The sequence below is a fragment of the Giraffa tippelskirchi genome, chromosome 1 (genome assembly GCF_054371585.1).
Source record: "Giraffa tippelskirchi isolate mGirTip1 chromosome 1, T2T-mGirTip1v1.2.pri, whole genome shotgun sequence".
Lineage (NCBI taxonomy): Eukaryota > Metazoa > Chordata > Mammalia > Artiodactyla > Giraffidae > Giraffa > Giraffa tippelskirchi.
The window spans coordinates 116707275-116730187 of NC_137275.1; the positions used below are offsets into that span (position 1 = coordinate 116707275).

Below are 22913 nucleotides of genomic sequence, written 5' to 3' on the forward strand. Positions count from 1 at the left end.
TATTCATATATTTTATGTTTAATTAATAATAGGAAATGGCCTCTAGTTGGTTCTGAATATAGCAACCGACCCCAGGCGGAGGTTTTGAAATTTCCTAAGTAAGTCACCAAAGAAAAAACATGGCTATCTAACAAGCAAGCAGTAACACTTTTTTTTTTAAACAAAAATAAACTTGGGAATTTTGGAGCGTGGTCAAAGACGCGCTGCCCTAGACGGCAGTGACTGTCTTGGTCTTCCAAAAAGATGCGCATGCACCGTGAAGTCCGAGCACTGGGTGAGGCCCACGTTCCTGCGGCCACGGAGCGGAGGAAGGTCCCCCACGCCAAACTGCTCCCCATGGCCTCCTCGCTGCGCGAAGGGCAGACTTTCCCCGGTGCCCTGGGGACCAGAGCACCCTCCGGGTTCCAAAGCAGCGGCGGCCAGGCTCCTCCCAGGCGCGAGTACCGGGAGCAGCCGCGCCCCACGCAGGCGCACTGAGGCCTGAGGCCGTCGGGGGCGCGCAGGCAGGACAGGGCGCGCAGGCAGGGTGGGCCAGGGTGAGCCGGGGCGGGCCGGGGCGGGGCCGGGGCGGGGCCGGGGCCGGGCCTGGGCGGACCGAGCCGCTGTGTTTCCGTTGCCTGGAGCCGTCCGCAAGCAGCGCCGTCCTCCGCTCACCGACGCCCGTTCTGTGCGCCCCGCCGCGCTCCCCGCAGTTCGGGTCTGGGTGAGTGAGCGCTCGCCGCGCCCGCAGAGGGAGCGGGGGCTCCGGGCGGGCGCGGCCGCTGGGCGGACAGCGGTCTCCGGTTGCGGGGAGGGCGGGTCTGCGGCGGGGCGCCGGGGAGTCGGGGGGCGGGGGGATGTCTGGCCCGCTGAAGCCGCGGTCTTTTTCTTGTCTTGCAGTCCTGCGTCGCTCACCTTCTCCTGACCTGGGCAGGCGCCATGGCACAGGTAAGGCCGTGCGCGTCCACGCAGCGCTCGGATTTACCAACTTTATAAACTGCTCAGTAGTTCCAGAATTTGTTGGAAAGTCAGAAAATTTAGGAGTAAACTGAATCTGCTTGCGGGAAATCTCATATTCCTGTTTCGTGTCCCCTTTGCTCTCCTGCCTGGGGAAAGGCCACCGGAACCTGCTCCCACCCGGCGCTGCAGCCCCGCGAGCGCGGCCGCCGGTGACGTGGCCGGATTTTTGTGCGCTTTTTTTTCGTGAGTAAATGTGTGAAAGGGAGCCTTCCAGAAAGCCCAGAGTTGCTGAAGTTAGAACCAAAGTAAATGCAGCTCACTGGTCATGTGAAGCAAATGCATTTCTTTTTTCTTTTGACTTTGTTTTATTTTCTGTAACTTTCTTGTACTTCAATACTAGGGGTGGGCGTTGGCTTTTTCTAGTAGAGTTGTAGTGGAGCTTTTTCCAGTTGCTCAACCCAGCCTCACCCAGAGGAACTGATTCCACCCGGCCCCATGCCAAAAGATGAAACCAAAGAGCTGCTTTTCCTAAGTAACGAACTCATGGAATGAGTTCTGAATTGAATCTGCCTTGGGACTGCTTCAGAACTTGATTACCTAATAATATTGCTTTCTTTGCTGTGCATACATTTATCAAAATTGTAGGGAAGAGAAAGTCTTCTAAATTATGTCGAACTCTGTAACAGTTGACCGTGTCATACAGTCTTCAACAGTGAATGAAAAATCGATACTTAAGACAGCTCCACCCCGAAACTAATTTTACAGATCTCATCGATCTAACTGGCTTGTTAGAGTCCAGAAACTTTTATTTAAACAGTGTTTAAACTGCTCAAACAATGCCCTCTTTCATGTATAGTTCACTTTAAAAAAAAATCAGATCTACTTACCAAAATTGAAAAAGGTTTCATAGTCTTCTCCCAAGAAAAAATGGGAGGATTAAGAGAAGTTGGTAATTTTATTAAATTTATACAGTACTTCCATTCTTACTTCCTCTTTTGCGCTTAAGAATTACAACAAACGAATTCTCATATTACTTCAAGTGGAAACTTTGGTTTAGATCCTTAACCGTGTAAAGGATACTTTTATATGGGATTAACTTCCCTGAGAATTATTTTTCCTATCTTGATAATGCTGGTGTGGGTGTAAATGATGATTTCGCAAGCATCAGAGAATAATTCTCTTTATTCTAGCTCATTGGGCTGTTTCTCTTATCTCTTTTGTAAGTTTACCCAGTGATTCCTGAAGTTTTCCGATCAGTTCCTTTAGTTATGTAGACTCTTTACTCCAAATAGCATAAATGAACACATTTTTCCAAATGTGGATACTAATAATTTCAAAAAATATTAATGTAATTACATTAATTAAAAATAATGTAAAAGCCTTTGTATATGCAAAACCTGGGAGATTGGTGACTTGTATTGTAGAATTTTGTATGTGATCTCTATTACAATATAACCAGGACTGTTTTCTAGCCAAGTCAGTTTTTAGTTATCATAAAAGTTACAAGTAATATTAAGAAAGATACAGTGTTGAATTTTACAGTAACTTTATTATCCTTGGAAACCATGGACGTGAAATAGTTTGTTAAAATATTTAATATTAAGATGGGAGTTTTGTTGGCTTTGTACTTAACATTTGATGGTGTACAGAATGCACACATTATGGAATTGCACTTTAACTGTATAAAATTTCCTTTGGGCTCTGATGTAATTGTAGGAAAGCTGAAGCACTTCAGTGTTAGGTTTCAAACAGTTTCCATGGTAGTTCCATTTGTTGACGTGTGGTTTGGGAACCAAAGGCCTCCACTCTGTGGCCATCTGTAGAGCAATGGAATCATGCCTGACTTGAAGAGGTGTACATTCTGGCAATTTAAAATGTATTGTTAAATGTGAGTGTCTCTTATTTACCCAAATGAAAATGCATTGTCCTGCAGTAGTAATGCTTCACGTTTATGAACTAAATCTTCCATACCGATGGTTTTCTCTTTTTACTTAATATTGAGACCACCCTGCAGATAACAGCAGATACCGAGGAATTAGTTATCACATATATAGATGTCATGACTGTTTTATTAAGAAAAACAGTATTGATGGATCTTTGACAGATAGTATTAATGAATCTTTGACAGATACCCTGGAGTTTCTTTTTTATGGAAACAAATACTAAGGATATTTTATACTCTTGTGCATATTTATATTAATAAAATTAATATAATCCATATCAATGCCACCTTTTTAGTTAAATTTTACCCTAATGATGTCAGTGTAGGGGGACAGAGCTGTAGCAAATGTTGGAAACTACATAAAAAATGACATGATGTATACACAGTGGAATACTACTCAGCCATGGAAAGAAACACATTTGAGTCAATTCTAATGAGGTGGATGAACCTAGAGCTTATTATACAGAGTGAAGTAAGTCAGCAAGAGAAAGATAAATATTGTATACTAATGCATATATATATGGAATCTAGAAAGATGGTACTGATGAATTTATTTACAGGGCAGCAGTGGATAAATAGACATAGAGAACAGACCTACAGACATGACAGGAGGGGAGGAGAGGGTGAGATGTATGGAGAGAGGAACATGGAAACTTACATTACCGTATGTAAGATAGATAGCCAACGGGAATTGCTATATGGCTCAGGAAACTCAAACAGGGGCTCTGTATCAACCTAGAGGGGTGGGATGGGGAGGGAGATTCAAGAGGGAGGGACATATGTATACCTATGGCTGATTCATGTTGATGTTTGACAGAAAACAACAAAATTCTGTAAAGCAATTATCTTTCAATAAAAAAACAAATAAATTTTTAAAAAGTGACATGATGTTAGATAAATACATGTGGAGTTAGAGGCATTTGTGGGGTGACCACTACTTGAGCTCTGACCTTCTCTTTCTGGTCCCAATCCTCGTCCATTAGTATTGAAATATGTGAGATTCAGCCATTTAACTGTTAGGGGAGAGAAGTGGCCTAACCTGGGGCTTCCCAGTTTTTCTCAGAGAGCACACTGGTTAATGTAAACTTCTCATGACAGACAAGAAGAATATAAATTACAAATGTGCCTGTGTGTAAACAGTTCCTGGGTAATATTTACTTTTTCTATGTTTGAAACTATTCATTTGGATGGTTTTATATGCATATGGTTTGAAACCACAGCATTCATGTTATTTTCACATAAAGTGCCAGATGAGGAGTAGATTATTATGATTATTGGATCAGTCACATACTCGACTATGGTAACTTGGGGTACAAGCTGGTTGAAGATATTTACTAAGGAAAAACCAAAGAGCTGTTAAAATTGCCTGAATTACTATAGATAGTAAATATTTTTTAATCTTTTCTCATCTTTTTTTCTCTTCTGATTATAAAAGTGAATTTTTCATTATGTTTTAGGGTCATCTCTTTAATCTGATATACCATATTTTGGGTTGAATTTCTTAAATAGAGTCCTGACCTATTTCTCTCCTATGGCTTTACTTGCTTACACAGGTTTTTTTTAAATCTCAGTATTTAGCTAGAACCAAATTACTTGATAGATAAATATAACTTATATAAGTACTTAAAAGTACATTATGTACTTCTGTGTTCTTTGGTTTGGAAAATCAAGAGTTGGCTCTATTTCATAGACAGATGATCCATATAATACATTTTAATTCAACTTAAGGTTTTTATGTCCTTTAGTTATCTTTTAAGATAATGAAACTTTAAAAAGTTAGATTTTCGACTGTCTAAACTTTGTTTTATTTATAGTATTGTTTACAAAGAGTTAATGTCTTCAGGGCATTAGGAATGTCATGAAGCAAAAGGAGGCTGCATAATTTTTGGCTAGAAGCTTCATGAAGATCATAGTTATCAGCCTGATTCATGTTTAAACTGTCTAAGATTTGAATAAGAAGTTGTTTTGGTTGGTTTGACATCTTTGCTCAATGTTAGTTGACAAAGGCCCTGTGCAGAGCAAGCAGTATCCATGGAAATGGAGAAATTTGAAATGACCTTCATTCCAGAGGAACTGGCTGGATTTTGAGTGCCTTTTTTCATGCCCTTCACTTTAAAGTCAAATCTCTCTGTAGTTACTCCCTTGGTGGTTCTGAGGTTAGGTTACCTGTGTACCCATAGCCTCTGCTGCTTTGGGTTAGTCTCTCTCTGTTCCTAATTCCTTTGACTCTGGTCTTCATTTTGGATGCTGAGAAAGAACTCGATCCCAAGCTGTTTGACAGCTTTGTAAGACACTAAGCAATTCATTGTTGTTCAGTTGCCATGTTACGTCTGACAGACTTTGTGACCCTATGGACTGCAGCATTCCAGGCCTCCCTGTCCTTCACTGTTTACTGGAGTTTAGTCAAACTCATGTCCATTAAGTTGGTGATGCCATCCAACCATCTCATTCTCTGTCACCCCTTCTCCTCCTGCCCTCAATCTTTCTCAGCATCAAGGTCTTTTCCAATGAGTCAGCTCTTTGCATCAGGTGGCCCAAGTATTGGAGCTTCAACTTCCATATCAGTCCTTCCAATGAATATTCAGAGTTTATTTCCTTTAGGATGGACTGGTTTGATCTCCTTGCTCTCCAAGGGACTCTCAAGAGTCTTCTCCAGCACCGCAGTTCAGAAGCATCACTTCTTCAGCGCTCAGCCTTCTTTCTGGTCCAACTCTCACATCCATATATGACTACTGGAAAAACCATAGCTTGACTATACCGACCTTTGTTGGCAAAGCGATTTGTTGTTGTTCAGTAAATCTAATTCTCTTATCTTGAGCTAGTGTCCCTTTGACACAGGTGGCAAGTTAGAGGTCTAGTTCTGACATAAAATTTGTTCGTATAACCTGTATACTACTCTAAAACTTCACAAATATATCAGTTGATTTTTTTAAGCAAAAATTAGTGCTCCTAACACCTTTGCTTTGTGTTTTATGGTTTGTAGAGTATGTTAATCTATAAGCAGTTGATTATTTGAAAGGAGTTCATATTCCAGTCAGTGTCGTTTCCTTTGGACTCCAGTTCCTAACTGTTCTCTTTACTTTGCCATTCATGCATATATTTGTGAATGTTTGAAGCTTTTGAGTTCCTCCACTTTGCCAGTATTCTTAGACTCGGGATATAAAAAGGAAGATGGAACTAAGATTTATTGATACAAAGTTGCCATTGTCCTTTGTTGCCAAGTCCTTTGTATGCATTATTTGGTGCTCAGGATACAGTTTTGGAAATAAGTATTACTATTTCGGTTTCACAGAAGAGGAAATGGAGGTTCCTTAGCTGGTGTTAGTCATACGGGACAAAAGAGGGAAGGCATGATAGCTTGAGGCGGTGAGAGCAAAAGCACACGCTCAGGGGTGTAGAGGAGTTTGAGAGGCAGGGACAAGCGATGTAGACAGTCTGGTACTGCTGGATTGAAGGGGCAGGCAGGTGGGGTGATGGAGCCTGCCTTGGGAAAGGGTGCTGGAGAGGCTGTCCAGGAGCCAGAGTTAACACAAACCATTCTGTAGGGAATGGGGAGCTACTGTAGAGTCAGAGGCTGGGCTGTGCCCCGGTCAGGTTGGAGGCCCGGTGGTGATGCGGGAGTTGAGGAGGGGCGGGGAGACTGGAAGGCTGCTTGGGAATCTGTTGCTGTAACCCCTGTGACATTTTAAGAGCTTAACCTACGCAGTAGCTGGGACTTTGTGTAGGAGGGGACTGTAGGAGAGAGCGGGCAAATGGGATACATGAGTGAATGCAAGTTAGTGAAGGGCCACCACCCTTCAGGATGAGTGGCTTGCTTGATGAAGTGGTAGATAATGTTTTTCTTTTGAGAAAGGAATGCAGGTTTGAGGTGAGAGAAAAACAGTTAGTAGATTTGTTGACCTTGTGTTCTTTATAAAACATTTAGGTTGTGTAGTGGGGTGTGTATAATTTTACCCCCTTTCATCTCTATATATCATCCTTTTGTTTATGTGTAAGGGCTTCCCTGATAGCTCAGCTGGTAAAGAATCCGCCTGCAGTGCAGGAGACCCTGGTTCGATTCCTGAGTCAGGAAGATCCCCCGGAGAAGGGATAGGCTACCCACTCCAGTATTCTTGGGCTTCCCTTGTACCTCAGCTGGTAGAGAATCCCGCCTGCAATGTGGGAGACCTGGGTACAATCCCTGGGTTGGAAAGATCCCCTGGAGAAGAGAAAAGCTACCCACTCAGTATTCTGGCCTGGAGAATTCCATGGACTATAATCTTCCATCTCTATAGGTCATCCCTTTGTTTATGTGTTATTTATCTCTTCTTGCAACTAAAGATTTGAAGCTTATTTTCTCCCTCTGTTTAGGACCAGCCATGTTCATTAGATTTCTGTCTCTTGTTTCGATGCAAAAGGAAGTTTTGAATCCATGTACACTCTTCTCTAATATGAGAAATCTATAAACTTGATTATTTTCTGAAGCTTTGGTGAGAATGAATTGGTTAGTAAAATAACTATTTATGTGCTGTGTGCAAAATGGCCAGTTGAACAACTAGATAAAATAGTCCCTTCATCAGAGGTCAGTGCATTTGCCCACTTAACTGATTCATAAGTATCACCATTATTCATAGACAGTTAAACTTTCCATTTTATTATTTGCCAAGGGAAGGCATTCTTATAATTAGCAGGGTGGTAGCCATAGGTGCATTAAAGAAATACAGCAAAAGTCTAACATATTGACAAAATCTTTATTAAGTTACTAAACCTTTTCTTCTACTGTATGTGCATGCGTGCCCAGTTCCTTCAGTCGTGTCTGACTCCTGGCAGTCCCATGGACTGTAGCCCGCCAGGCTCTTCTGTCCATGGGATTCTGCAGGCAAGAATACTGGAGTGGGTTGTCATGCCCGCCTCAGGGATCTTCCCTACCGAGGTATCGAACCCGCATCTCCTCCATTGCAGGCGGATTCTTTACCATTGAGTGTAAGCTGCTTTATAGAGATGCTTTTTTTACTTACACCTAACATTCAAAGCTCAAAGGTAGTTGAATAACTGAAGGAACCAAAAAGGAGCATGAAAGGGAAAGGAAGCTACGAGAAACTTAACAATAGTGATAGACAGTTTGAATTTAAGACTTTGAACTGTACTTTTTTACCTGTTTTGATGGCATTGCACAATGGCGAAGATAAGGGCTTGAGATCTTATTTCTGAGCCCTTGTGATAGATGTCTGTACTGTACCTCTCAGTACTCTTGAAAATTCTTTTTTCTGATATTAATTTACTTTGTGTCTCAAATCATAAGCATGTTGCCATAGCTTTTCCCTCTTTTCTTGCTTACCTCATTTCTTTCCTAGTACAGTAATTTTCAGGGTTTTTTCCCTCTGCTGATCTCTGAGTCCCATTATCGCAGGAAATATTAGTGGGCCTGTTCTGTACTTTGTCCGTTAGATGAGACCTAAGCTGCTCTGACTCGAGAGGAAGGGCAGGACTCTGCCCTTGGCCTTCCCACCTTGCCCCTTTCTTGGTGGCCTCCAGAAGGCTTTTTGCAAAACCTGAGCCTTGGACTGCAAGGAGATCCAATCAGTCCATCCTAAAGGAGATCAGTCCTGGGTGTTCATTGGAAGGACTGATGTTGAAGCTGAAACTCCAATACTTTGGCCACCTTATGTGAAGAGTTGACTCATTGGAAAAGACCCTAATGCTGGGAAGGATTGGGGACAGGAGGAGAAGGGGACAACAGAGGATGAGATGGTTGGATGGCATCACCGACTCGATGGACATGGGTTTGGGTAAACTCCGGGAGTTGGTGATGGACGGGGAGGCCTGGTGTGCTGCGGTTCATGGGGTCTCAAAGAGTCGGACACGACTGAGTGACTGAACTGAACTGAAATGAGCCTCAGAAGAACCATACTTAAAACCCGCTGTACAGCTGCTCAGCTACAGGGCTTTCTTTGCTTAGTGATTTCTGGCTCAATTAATACTACGTGGAATGGTTGGTAGGTGTTTAGGTATTGATTTCATAGAACTAGATGACAGACTTACACAGAGTTTAGTTCTCCTTTGTGCCTTCAGTTTAAAATGTTCCAGACCCAGGTGAATGTTTTCTCATCTTTAAATTTGAAGGGCTATTTTTGTACTATTTTCTTGTGTCTTAAATTCTAGAAAAGCAACCCTCCACTTGTGTTTTGGTTTAATTTTATTCATTTTATTTTGCGTACTTAGTCTTTGAAGGTAATGAACTTTTTCATTTAGAGCAAACAAACAAAAAAAGCCCACAAAATTATAGACCTAGAAGAATGGATAATTTTGAAGTTGAGAGTTAGCAGAGTGAATTACATGTTTTGGCCACCTGTTGTCTAAGCATATATGATAATTCCCTTGGTTATGGCATTGGTGGCAGAGAATCAAGGTGAATGAGGTGAACTGAGGACAGGTACAGGGAACAGTAGCTGCTTACCCTTGGAGTTCATCTGGGGAAGGTTTGCGTGTGGTACTTGAGGCTAGCAGCAATGCTAGGAAGCAGGGTAAGCCCTCTCTGAGTCACTCAGAGTCCCGTTGGCCCAACATAGATGGTTTGGTGTGGGTGTGGGTGGAGATGGAGCTGGACACGGCTGTCCAAAAAGGGTTCTGTCTGTGTGACTCACATCCTGTGATTCACATCTGGTCCCTTACTACCGCTGCGTGGCTTTGCAAGCTTTCACGATGACTGATCAATGGAAAGTAGCAAGAATGTTCCCCAGTTTCTAGAAAACTTTCAGAAATACAACCAGCAGTTATTTCTTCTTCACAGTAGCTAAGATGTGAGGAGACACCACTGTCTCTTTTTTCCATTCTTCACCTCATTTTCTTCAGGATCAAGGGTCAAATGTCTCTCTTTTTTAAGGCAAACCCCTCCTGTCTCCTGTTCTTAATCTCTTCCCTATTTTTAACTTCTCTTTCTACTGGCAGCTTCTTCAGAGCCTGTAAGCTGGATAAAATATTTTTTAAGGATGGGAGTCCACAGAGATGCTCCGCCTGTCAATTCAGTCGTTGGTGTCCTTCAAGCAGACTTTCACCACCACCAGAGACCTCCTGGTTGCCAGATCAAGTGGACCCTTTCCCCCCTTCTCTCTCACGTGACTCATGCCCTGTGGTTTGCTCACTGCCTTTTCTTCCTTTCCTTGGAATGTTTTTCTCCTTTGGCTTCTGTTCCGTCACCTTCTTTGGATTTTATCTTTTTGCCTTTGGGAGGCTGAGTAGCATCCTAGTCAAGAGCCCACAGTCCCGTGGCCTGTGTTCAGCCCCAGCTCTGCTGCTTGGTTGCTTGCTGGCCACTTGAGTGATCTGCCAAACCCTTCTAGGCCAGCGTGTTTCTTCACATGTGAAATGGGATTTCACTGAGAGGATCCCCGTGAAGCTCTGAGCTCATTGCCGCCCTAGCTGATACTATCTGCTCTTTTGATTGTAGATGACTTTCCCCTCTCCTCTGGCTCTTCTTTCCCTTCCATTAGTATTGTCTTTCGTGACAGGCTCCACGCACAGCTCCAGTTACCGCTGATGTGCCCCAGCAACTGACAAGCCTGCTGCCTGCTGTTCATTCATTTTGTGGAGAAAGGCAAAACCAGCCATCCTGTTCGCTTTCCAAAAAACAAATCATCCTAAATGGTTTCCTTTTGCCTTGGCCCTGTTCCAGGCTCCCTTTTCCTTTCCATTTCCCCTGTTCCTGACTTAGATCAGGTCTTTTTTAACCTTCTTATGTTTAGTAGTTTTTAAACCAGTCCTTCTGTCTCCACTCATGCACAGTTCTGTCCTGTTGTCCCCACTGCTGCCCTGCAGAGTCAACTTTGTTCTTCTGTGGTTGCTGAAATGCCCTCCAGCGGCTTCCCTCGCAGACCAGGGAAGTCTGGCTCAGTGGCTTCCAGCCTTCCTTTCCCCATGTGGTGACCTTTCCCCTCTTTGTTTTTTTCTCCAGTCTTCCTGCTTGTTCCAGTCTGTTGAAATGCTTAACCCATTGTCCAAAGTGCCACATTGGTTCCTTCTCTCCTGTTTGTATACCCCTTGAAATACCTGCCTGCCCTCTGCTTTCCTGAACCTTCCTGACAAAATCACAGGCATCTTTTCAGACACTGGGGGAAAGTTTTTTTTTCTTTCTTTCTTCTTTTTTTTTTTGACACATTTTAAACTCTTTATTTTATATTGGGATATAGCCATTTAACAATGTTGTCATAATTTCAGGTGAACAGTGAAAGGGCTAAGCCATACATATACATGTATCTGTTCTCTCCCAAATTCCCCTCCCATCCAGGCTGCCACATAAAATTGAGCCGAGTTCCCTGCGCTATATAGTAGGTTGATCCATTTTAAATATAGCAATGTGTACACATCTATCCCAAACTCCTTAGCTATCCCTTGCTATGGGGAAGTTTTTCTGATTTCTTTTCTTCCCAGTTTTTCCATCTTAGTCCCTCCTTTATGTGCTCATGTCACCCTGATGAAAGTTCTGTGTGAATATACTCTATTGCATTTGATTATTTACATGTCTGTCATTTTCTTTTAAGGGATCATGACTTTTTCCTAGTGATGAGTACAGTACTTGGCATGAGGAAGCCATTCAAAAAATGGCTTAAATAAAATAAATAAGCAGACAGGTGAACTAAGTCATTCAAGTTCTCACATTGAGAAAATCCATGGTATTTATTCGTTTTTGTGATGATATTGATGGCATCTTTCTCACCGATTTGAAGTGGTCTTACTAAACAGAAATTGCCACTGGACTTGAGACAAGTAATTTCCTAACCCATACTAATTTTGAAGGGTTGTTTCCTCAAATCTTACTAGTTTTTCTCCCAACCTAATGTTCTTTTTTTAATTACATTGAACCATTTGAAGCCTCCAGTATCCAGCCATTTCAGATGCTAGTTGCAAGTCCAGACTGTCACCTGTGCTTCTAACTGACTGCCTCTAGATTGGAGTTTCCAGTGACCACATCATTGGCTTATAGAACTCAGAGAAACATTTTACTTACTAGATGACTGGTTTATTATAAAAGGATACAACTTAGCAACAGCCAGATGAAGAGATACATAGGGCAAGGTATCTGGCAAAGAAAGCATCCTGTGTCATTTATGGGGTCTGAAGAGCTCGGGTACCATAGTCCTTTATGTCTCAGTGCAGAAAAGAATTCAGTGAGAGGTAAAGTGATAGATAAGAAGTGATTTATTAGAATAGGATGCTTGTGAGGCTTACAGGTGGATGGGGGAGAAATGCCATACCAAGAATTTACTGGGCTACAGTTTTATAACCAAAGGAAAAGTGGGGAGAGGGAGAAGACTTCTTTGGCTTTCTTGAGTGGGCATCATGTTTCAATCATCATCTCCTCCCGGTGGGCAGGGGAGTTTTCTCGTGCCTACATGGTCAACCTAGGTCCACAAATTATTGTTTTCCATGTGTGAGGAGAGGGTAGGGGTGGGGATGAAAGTTGCTACCAGTCAATACTCTGGGTTGGGAGATCAAACTGGGAAATATCTCTTCCATGGGATTATATACTTTTGGCCACATCATTATAGCACTAAGGTCTTCCTGTAGGTTCTCTCAAGGCTAACTCGGTTTAGAGGAAAGAAGAATCTTTCTTCTCTCCTTGAATGAGAGAAAACTACTGTTAAAAAATTATTCTCACACTTCTACTGAGATGGATGAAACTGGAGCCCATTATACAGAGTGAAGTAAGCCAGAAAGAAAAACAACAATACAGTATACTAATGCATATATATGGAATTTGAAAGATGGTAACGATAACCCTATATGCGAGACAGAATAAGAGACACAGATGCATGGAACAATTTTATGGACTCTGAGGGAGAAGGTGAGGGTGGGACGTTCTGGGAGAATAGCATTGAAACATGTATATTATCATATGTGAAACAGAACACCATTCCATGTTCGATGCATGAGACAAGGGCTCAGGGCCGGGGCAATGGGATGATCCAGAAGGATGGGATGGGGAGGGAGGTGGGTGGGGGGTCCAGGAGGGGGAACACATGTAAACCCATGGCTGATTCATGTCAATGTATGGCAAAAACTATTGCAATGTTGTGAAGTGATTGGCCCCCAACTAAAATAAATAAATTTATAAAAAAAAAAAAAAATCAAAAAAAAAAATTATTCTCACACTTGTTAAAATGTAAGGAAGACTTTCAAGACTATTGCAGTAAGGGTTATGACTATTTCAGTAGAAGAGAGAGATTGGGTTCAAGTCCAAATATAGCAACGGCAGCTGGGGATGTATAACCAATGAGCAGACTGAGGGTGCCAGTGGGTGGAAAGTTACTAAGAGGAGACGTCAAGGGTAGAGGGATTCTTTTTGAACTGGCCTAATAGGATTCTTGCTAAAGGCAGCTCACAGATCCATATATCAAAGATGGAAGATGAGGAACTTGAACAGTTACTAAGTATCAGGGGGGATTCTCTGTAAACTGACTCAGCAAGATTCTTGTGCAACTGGGCTTGGCAGGCTGATGCCAGCACCTGTCAAAAAGAAGGGTAACTCTCTAAAGTTTGGTCAAGGAGAGAATCTGTCTCCTGAATCTCAAGTGCTACTTCAGGACGTGTAATTCGCTCCACTGAAAAGAGGTCACTGAGCTGACCTCTGCTGCTGTGTCCCATGGGAGTTCTTCCCCAAGGATAGCTCTCTTTTTTGGTTTGTTTGGTTGGTTGGTGTTATCATATTGTTGGCAAATACAGCAATTGGATGTTAAGGTGGAAGAGAAATTTTTTTCCTTGTAGGAGATTGTGCTTCCATGCCTTCATAATAAAACACAAGTGATTGTAAACCAGACAAGTATTCTCAACCTCCACTCCTTGTAGCTGTTTATTTGTCAGTTTTAGATGGAACCTTGCCAGGAGTTGTAAGGTACTTCAGGAACATTTGTTGGTAAAAATAAATCCTGAGAGCCTCCTTTTCTCACAAGATAAAAATTTATGGCTCAGGATTAGTAAAGCGTTTGGATTCTAAAAATCTAATGATACTGTAATCATTTTTTTAAATATTAAAATACTTGGATGATTAAAAGTACTGTATATAATAAAATAGGAAATCTTATAAATAGAATATTCTAATAATTCTAATATATCTTTGTAAAACTCTAAATTCAGAAATTTGTATTCTTCGGGCACATGAGCAACTGAGTATCTTTTCAGGTTTTGCCGAATCTTCAAATCCCTAAGAGATAGGACTAGATGTATTAAGAGCATCATTTAGAGTTGAGTGCTTAGGGTAAGGCATCAAATCCTAATACAAGCTGAGCATGCATGCAGATCAAAGTGATGAGAGACTGAATGGGAAAGAGCCTGTAAGGAAGCGCCCTCCGTGAACCAGGAGGTGCTGGTGGGGCTTGATCACTGGGGCAGCGCCTGGAGGCGGGACACCAGCCTTCCCACTTCTGGTGTACAGGTGGGCCAGGAGAGCCTGTGCGCTGAATCAGTGCACTGCTCATCCACGTTGTAACAATATATTTCCCACTTCAAATGAAGCTATGTATCTTACCAAATTCATGTAAAGTCTGAACATGATACAGAGAAAGTTTATGCTGTTTGTGGTCTTAGTCACGCCATTAATAATAAAAAATGTTCCCGTGCCAGGTTCTCAGAGGCACTGTGACTGACTTCCCTGGATTCGACGAGCGGGCTGATGCAGAAACTCTCCGGAAGGCCATGAAAGGCCTGGGTAAGTTCAGCCTTCTTTTTGTTCTAACAAAAATGTGACACTTGTTTTTCTGAACAAAAAGTCTTGTTTTATAGTAAGACTAATTTTAGAATATTTTGAGCTGAATGTACATAGAAGGAATAGGTAATTAAGATAACAAAATAATGACTAACCATCCCTAGTATTCAGTCTCTAGAACTGGACAGGAGTTAAATTCAGACTCTTTATTTTTTTAGCTTTTCAGCTTTACCTGCACAGTAGCTGATTGAGTAGACAAGCAGACATTTCTGAGGGTGATGAGATGTGTAGCCTTTTGCTCTCAGTGTCCGGTCAGATATTTGGTTCTATAAGTGTCTTACGTCCCACTGTCTTGCTGTTTTTTGTTTTTCTTTTTTTGCCTTTTTGGAAACCTCTCACTGTGATATTTTCACAGGTAACTGCTCCCCTGGTCCTCAGGCTCCGTCCATACTAATGCCCTGAGAAGGGCTCCATCTTTCTCAGACTTGATGCTCTGACCCCAGCACTCTGCGTTCTGAACATCTTGTGAGGTTTCCTGCTGTAGCAGGATCAGATGCAGGCCTTCTGGCCTTGCAGGGCCTTCCCTGGTACTCCAGCCCACTTTCTCCGTCAGCTCACATTATCGCCTGATGTGTCCCCTCACCCACCTGCTCTCGTGATCAGTAAAGACCTGTATCTTCCTACTGCTGAGCTTTCCCCGAATTCTAAAAGCCAGTTTCCCTTCTTTATATCACTGCCTGTCAAAATATTTTCATCCTTTAAGACCCTTTTGGGTGGGATTTACCTTTTCTAAGAAGCTTTTCCCAAAACTGTCTTCCACTACTTGTCAGCTTAGAGAACCTCCTCTGAACCCCTGTGTAACACCTGGACCTCTCCTAAGGTCCTTGTCACATTCTACCTCAGCTCACGATTATTTGTATTTTGTTTTTCCTACATTGTAACTTGAAACCAGGATCTGTATCTTTTCTCCTTTCTCAATATCCTGTAACTCCCAACACATTGTGCCTTGTGAAGAAGTGTTACTTGAATAATTTTTGTTGCAAGAAAAACTAGGTGCATTAGTTTTTAAAAAGTAAGGAGAATTTTTGCATCTACTTTATCATGTTTAGGGGTAGTATGCGTTGTTGGAAATAATAACATTTTCACGTTGTAAATTTTGCAGTTTAATAAATGGTTTAATAAAATATATTTTATGAGGCAAGAAACTGAAGTGACTGGGGATCTGGTTACAAAGGTTTTTGAGAGAGAGGGCACGGGAGCCAAGGTGTAATGGTTCAAATGTAATTGCAGGCACGGATGAGGAGAGCATCCTGACTCTGTTGACATCCCGCAGTAATGCTCAGCGCCAGGAGATCGCTGTGGCTTTTAAAACTCTGTTTGGCAGGGTAAGACCATACTTCATCCCAAGGTAGAACTGTGAGAGCAGTTTTATCTTTTAAGACTGGTTTGAAAATCTACTGACATTCTTTTGTAAATATTATTTATTTTATGAACCTGACATCCTATTCCTCCTTTTTTCTTTTCTAGTTTCTTAGTTATGAGCTGTTGGTTAAGATGCTCACCCAGCTTACCTTCATATCATTGATTTTCCTTGCTTGACACCATATAGTTGCTAAAAAATATCTCATGGTGCTGCTGCTGCTGCTGCTGCTGCTAAGTCGCTTCAGTCGTGTCCGACTCTGTGCGACCCCATAGACGGCAGCCTACCAGGCTCCGCCGTCCCCGGGATTCTCCAGGCAAGAATACTGGAGTGGGTTGCCATCAGTCCTCTTCCCTTCTGTGTTTCACACTCAGGATTGTTGTATTATCTCCCAGGTGTAAACCTGTATTGCAGCATGTTTTGTTATGATGCAGTCACAGTCTGGTTCCGTTGGAGTTATGTTTTAGTAAATGAATTTTAATTCATTGGTTTAAATGTTCTTATTTGATTAACAACTCAAAAACTAAATTTGTTACTAAGTGAATTAGTACAGATATGAAAAAGTGAATGTACTTTTGTTATTCTGACAATTTTTGTTCATTATTTCAAGAAACAAATTAAAAGGGAAAAAAAAAGAAAGTATTTTAAACACAATTTCTGATTGCCTGTGTCCTGAAACTGAAATGGATGCGAAGTACTGCTTTTATCTTCGAAATTACATTGACAAGTTACCCATAATAGCAACTGTCCTGCAGTAGTCAGGGGCATAGTAATGAACATAATCTGTTATGTCCTCGAATACATAATCTGTTATGCATTAGAACATATTCTGTATTAGAACATAGTATGTTTTGTATTAGAATATTATTAGATATGGAGAGAAGAGAAAACATTGTTTTGTTTAGATTTGATAGGCCGAATTTTGTTCCTTGTAAAAATGCACTTATGATTTTTTGGGGGGGGGGAGTATTTTTTTGCAATAGACATTGGTTCTCAGAACAGTATTTTAAAAATATTTTTAGCTTACTTTAAAAACAGTCTTTTTAAAAAATCTCTGAAAGTAAGAAAAACATGTTAAAAACAAATAACTTGACATATGAGTGTCTTTACTTTGCTCAAGTGGTAGGTCAGATGTCAAAAGTACATCATGCAAAGCTATAGGGTATTGTTTAGCTCATGTATCTTACTTCTACTTGGAGATAGCAACGTAAAGAATTCATTAGCGCAAAGGGCTGTCGTCATATTTAAGAAGAATCTCCTTAAAGTTTCTACCTAGTTCACAACTTGATATTTTCTGTGTACTAGGACCTTCTGGATGACCTGAAATCAGAACTGACTGGAAAATTTGAAAAATTAATCGTGGCTCTGATGAAACCCTCTCGGCTTTATGATGCCTATGAACTGAAGCATGCTCTTAAGGTAAAAAGATGAGTGCAAGGAACATTCTCGTCATGTATAATATTATTTTGTGTTAGTAATTACTTGATCGTGTTTTTTTTATTAAAACAAATTGATTTCACTGAGGGTTTCTTGAAGGACAGAATTGTAGGAGGCAATAAGAAAAGAAGGGAAAAAAAATGACAAGTGTGTTATTTAACTCTTTTGTATAGTTAACTCGATAATAGTGGTTTTTTTTATTTTTAATATATTTTACAGGCTTTTATGTTTTACTTCATGCTTGTTTCCTAATTTTAAGATATGTTTTCAAAATGTTACAGATTAGTTATTCAGTCCTTTAGTTTGGAAAGTTACCATTAGGAAACAGTATTGTCAATTGTTTTAGCTTAAAAGATGAAGTTTTGAAGAGAACTTTGAGACTTTGAGATAAGAAGGATTTTCTAATACCCTTTTGTGCTTTCCTGTACTTCTGAATACTAAAATGAGGCAGCCTGTAAGCATGATATAACTTCATTGTAGCAAGTAACTTAAATGTATATTCCCTTGCCTGGTGTTTGGAATGTTGTATAAAATATGACTACATTGAATCATTTGGTTAGGTTTATGGGACTGGAAGTAACTCAGTCCTTAGTATTTAGGTTTTGAATGGGCAAACTGAAATTAATAACTAGATCATCATGTAGCTCAGGTGGAGGGAAGAGAGGGCTTGTCAAGTTAGAACATTTCTTTGCTTCTTCATTTTCTTACAGTGATTCTCTGGAATAAAGAAAATCTTTTTTCAGCCTTCTGAAATGTTAGTAGTAGCTAAAATTTTGCCAGAGCATAAACCTAGTTTTTTTTCAGTGTTTCATTTTTGGTAAAGAAACAGAAATATAAAGAAATCAGTCTTCAGTATGTTATCTTTTAAAATTAAGTTCAGCTGTGTCATTGCTTGTATCTTCTAGTTTAGCAGTGTAGATAAGACTTTTTATCAGAAAGGAAAAGAAACTACAATTATTCTTCAAAACTACAGAAAGCAAGTGCCAATTCCTTTATACTGATCTAATAACTGATTCCTAATAACTAATCCATGATACATTTATTGTTACCTTCATTATAGAGCTTCCCTGTGATCTATAGAGAACTTAATTTGAGGGCAGAGTTGTTTATGCTTTGAGGTACATATGATTTAAGTATTGGTGTTCATCTGTGTAAATTTATGTAAATTTTTCATTTTAATATTTTACCATTTTATTATTTCCTGTTTCATTAAAATATTTCATTTTTAAACTATTTAGAATTAAACTGATAAAATTACAAATTTATGTGATCTGTTAATATTATGTATACACATAACATACAATAAACATTTTTTATTAGACAAAAAATGATAAAATTGTCTTTAGAAAGAAAATTAAATTAATACAAAATATGATATTTTGTATTTCTATAATTAATAGAACCCATATACAAGAAGTGAATGTTACGTTGTATAATATTTCCATATTTTTGCAATTTGAATAACAGCTATTCTGGGAAAATCACTTTCTTTTTAATCTTATTAGCATGTTTTTTTTCTATAAAAAATAAATCTCCAAACAGGGAGCTGGGACAGATGAAAAAGTCCTGACAGAAATCATTGCTTCAAGGACACCTGAAGAACTGAGAGCCATAAAACAAGTTTATGAAGAAGGTAAATGTTTCAAATTATATTTCCCTCATTTCTACTGTCACTGTGTCATTTCTCTAAAGTGAATGCAGTTCTTTAGAGTTCCGGGAGGTAGGCCATACACAAATGGATGAGTGAATGAATGAGTAACTAAATAAGCAACAATTCAAAGTAGTTTCTTTTTCAGTAGGAAAAGACTGCCTTTTTTCTGTACCTGTAACTATTTTAGTATTTGTAAGAACCTTCTGATGAGGATGGAGCTTATTTTCACACAGGATTTACAGTCAGTGTAGTAATATACAGGTTGTCTCTTTTACACTAAATTTAAGATGTAAGTGGTCTTTCTTCCTTAAAGAAAATTGTTTTATGTTAGTAGAAGTTAAAAGTTACTGAAAAGGAAAAGGAAACCTTGCCCAAATCAGAGGTGATAATGTCTGAGTACATGTATGTTGTTTTAGCTAAGGACAGTACTTGAGTACTCTGCATTTTGACTTTTCTTTCTGGTGTATTTTGGTTTTTTTTTTTAAATAAATTTTTGTGTGTGTGTGGAAAAAAAATCTTTGATTTGATCTGAAGCATATCCTGTTAATGGAACCAAAAGAATGTAATGAGAAGTAGAAGTAGAGAGTTCTTTTCTCATCGGATTTTCTGTAGAAGATTTTGCCCTCTGCCTGACTGAGGAGGATCAGACCATCCAGGTTGTCGGCTCAGTCAGCAGGCCTCCAAGCCTAGTGCCCGCAGCTTGGAAAACAGGTCCCTGTCTTGGCGTTAGTTTGTTCATCTTAGAAATGACACTGGAACCCAGCTGATTAGAACTGTGAAATCTGTGGCAACTAAATAATGAGCTTTTGAAGTGCTGGATCTTCCTTTCCTGCTCCTATTTTTATAGTTGGACAGGTCCAAACCACTAAAGCAAAGGGGATATATGTACCTCAGCTGCAGCTGATCACTGTTGATTCTTACCTGATATAATATGCAGATCTCTCTTTGCGGGGCTGTTGACACTGATGAATGAGCCTTTGTACTGCTGGATGGCAGATGCGGTGCCCTGAGAGCATTAGTAACTCTGTGTAGTCCGTCCACTCCCTGTGTTCGTGTGCACTAGCTCTGTGTCCAGCAGTGTACTGGCTGTCATGAAGGATACAAAAGATGCTCCTGTCCTCAAGCAGTTTGCAGTCTTTTTAGGGGTGACGTGACTTAGAAAAACTTCAAGAGTTAAAGGCTGCTGCTGCTGCTAAGTCGCTTCAGTCGTGTCCGACTCTGTGCCACCCCATAGATGGCAGCCCACCAGGCTCTGCCATCCCCGGGATTCTCCAGGCAAGAACACTGGAGTGGGTTGCCATTTCCTTCTCCAGTGCATGAAAGTGAAAAGTGAAAGTGAAGTTGCTCAGTCGTGCCTGACTCTTAGCGACCCCATGGACTGTAGCCTACCAGGCTCCTCTATCCATGGGATTTTCCAGGCAAGAGTACTGGAGTGGGGTGCCATTGCCTTCTCCAGAGTTAAAGGCTAGTAAAATTCAAACATGTTTAATGTAAGAATTCATTCAGAGAAGAGAAGTCATTGTGGCTTTGGATGGTAAGAGAGGCTTCACAGTGCAGTCAGACACTGAGCCAGGGTTTTCAGACGGGATAGGCTTTGAGTGGGTGAACTGGGCATTTTTGGTCATGGTGGTGTGGAGACAGGGTTGAGGGACAGAGAGAGCCTGACTGTGGTGGGTATATATGCACGTTCATTGTGGAGATAGGCTAAACTGAACAACTGCAGTCAGGCTCTGTTACAAGTGGTTTTGTATGACTAGAGTAGAAGCTTGGGCATGCTTCAAAGGCACTGTAAGCTCCTGAATGGATAGTGGGGGACAAAAGGGACAACTGAGGGAGGAGAGAGACTTGAGTTAAAAGACTGGTTAGGTAGCTGTATTAGGGGAGGTAAGCAGGCCAGTTATGGCTCAACCTAGGTTGGTGGGAGGTATGAGGCAAATAAATCAGAGAGAGGAGAAATATTTAAAAGCATTTGATGGTTGATTATATGTATATAGGTGTTGGAGTAAAGGAAGAAATAAAAAATTCCATCAAAGTTTTGTATTTGAGCAACTGATTGAAATAGATATATATCTTTTTTGTACCTCTAGAAGTAGAAGTTTCAAGCTTTTAAATTTCGTCTCCTTTCAAATAACGAAGTATTTAAATGCCTTGGAGTAACACCTTCAGTGGGCTTCTGCAGTGGCTTAGTGGTAAAGCATCTGCCTGCCAATGCAGGAGATGCAGGTTTGGTCCCTGGGTTGGGAAGATCCCCCGGAGAAGGAAATGGCAACCCACTCATATTCTTGCGTGGAGAATTCTGTGGGCAGAGGAGCCTGGTGCGGTATCGTCCATGGGATCGCGAAAGACTCTGTTAGCGACAGACTTTCACTTTCAGTACCTTCAGTAGCTGTTCCTTTAATAGCAGCTGGTTGAGAGACAGTGAAAGATGCCTTTAGACTTGTACAAATCCTGGTTTTCCCCTTGGCTGTGGTTTTATGTTGAACAGCTGGAAATAGAGGAGGGGAAGACATATTTAAAAATATCCCTGCTGTCTCTCAGAAATAACTCTGTTGCAGAGAAGAAGTATCTTGTTAGGGAAAGGCCATTCCCCAAAGGAAAAAAACTCAGAATATTAGAGAATGGGAGACCTTAGGAGGTGAATCATGTAAAACATTTGAAAGGAAGGCAAAGCAAAAATTTGAAATTAAGATTGATTATACTTTAGAGGCTTTCCAGCACCATCCGGTATCTACAGATTAATAACTGCATTAGTTGAGAGCATTTCTAAATGACTAAGTCATGATTTAGGTTTGAATCAAATGCTTTTGGGAGACTATTTGTTTTCATCAGCCTCTCACTCAAAGCATTTACCCTTCAGTCTGTAGAGCACTCAGAGAAGGATAAACTATTGTGCTAATCAAATATTTCTTCCTTCATGTCTCTTCCATTTGATTCATGAGGCAAGATATCCTTTTCTAGTTGACAGAGCTGTAAATAAGTGAAATTATTCTGTTGCAGAGTATGGCTCGAGCCTGGAAGATGATGTGGTGGGCGATACTTCAGGCTACTACCAGAGGATGTTGGTGGTCCTCCTTCAGGTATTGGCTAGAGACTATTTGTGGTTTGACTAAAATTCTGAAGCTGGACTAGTCTGAAATTGGTTAAGTAAGGTCACTTAAAATTCTTTTAATTATTTCTGGTACTTGCTTGATTCAGGCTGTGTGGTGCCAGTGTTTGTTTGTGTTTCAGCATATCTGACCTGAATTCTTAGTAGCTAGCTCATTGTTGCTTTTTTTTTAATACCACTATCCTCTTTTATTCATAGATTTTAAAACCAAAAGGGTTAGTTAGGTTGGTTTTGAACAGTGCTTGTCTGATAATCTAAAATATTGCAGAATTGGTTAAGATCTTAATAAAAGCATATTATTCCTAAGAGAAAAAGCTTTATGTGCATAACCATCTGCTGGAACTGTTGTTGCTTTTTTTTTTTTGAATGAAAATGCTCATGTCATCCAATAATGTGACATATCTCTTCTAGGCTAATAGAGACCCTGATGCTGGAATTGATGAAGCACAGGTTGAACAAGATGCTCAGGTAAGTGAGACTTAGGTGATGACTTTATTATGACATAAATGAAGAGAAAACCATGCTAATGGAAAACCATAACATCTTATAATAGCATCTAAAAGTAACCTAATGGGTTATTTACAAATCACAAGACACATGTAAGTCAATGTCACTCATTTTGATCTGGGCAACAAGATATTTTATCCCAAAGCTGAAACGAAAAAAAATAAATTGCATATAAATATTGAATTCCACCTGGATGTGTTACTTTTCTTTAGATAATGGAACACTCCCAAAATG

General features: G+C 40.4%; 1 protein-coding gene across 1 annotated transcript in view; it reads left to right on the plus strand.

The window, feature by feature from the left end:
* The first annotated feature begins 612 nt into the window (after positions 1-612).
* ANXA5 (annexin A5) overlaps positions 613-22913 on the plus strand; it is a 32812-nt gene continuing 10511 nt past the window's right edge. Inside the window, exons 1-8 of the mRNA XM_081565906.1 lie at positions 613-703; positions 880-927; positions 14477-14561; positions 15849-15943; positions 17284-17397; positions 18958-19048; positions 22064-22143; positions 22584-22640. Of these exons, the coding sequence (XP_081422032.1) occupies positions 919-927; positions 14477-14561; positions 15849-15943; positions 17284-17397; positions 18958-19048; positions 22064-22143; positions 22584-22640 (531 nt within the window). The 5' untranslated portion in view covers positions 613-703; positions 880-918. The remainder of the gene's footprint in view (positions 704-879; positions 928-14476; positions 14562-15848; positions 15944-17283; positions 17398-18957; positions 19049-22063; positions 22144-22583; positions 22641-22913) is intronic.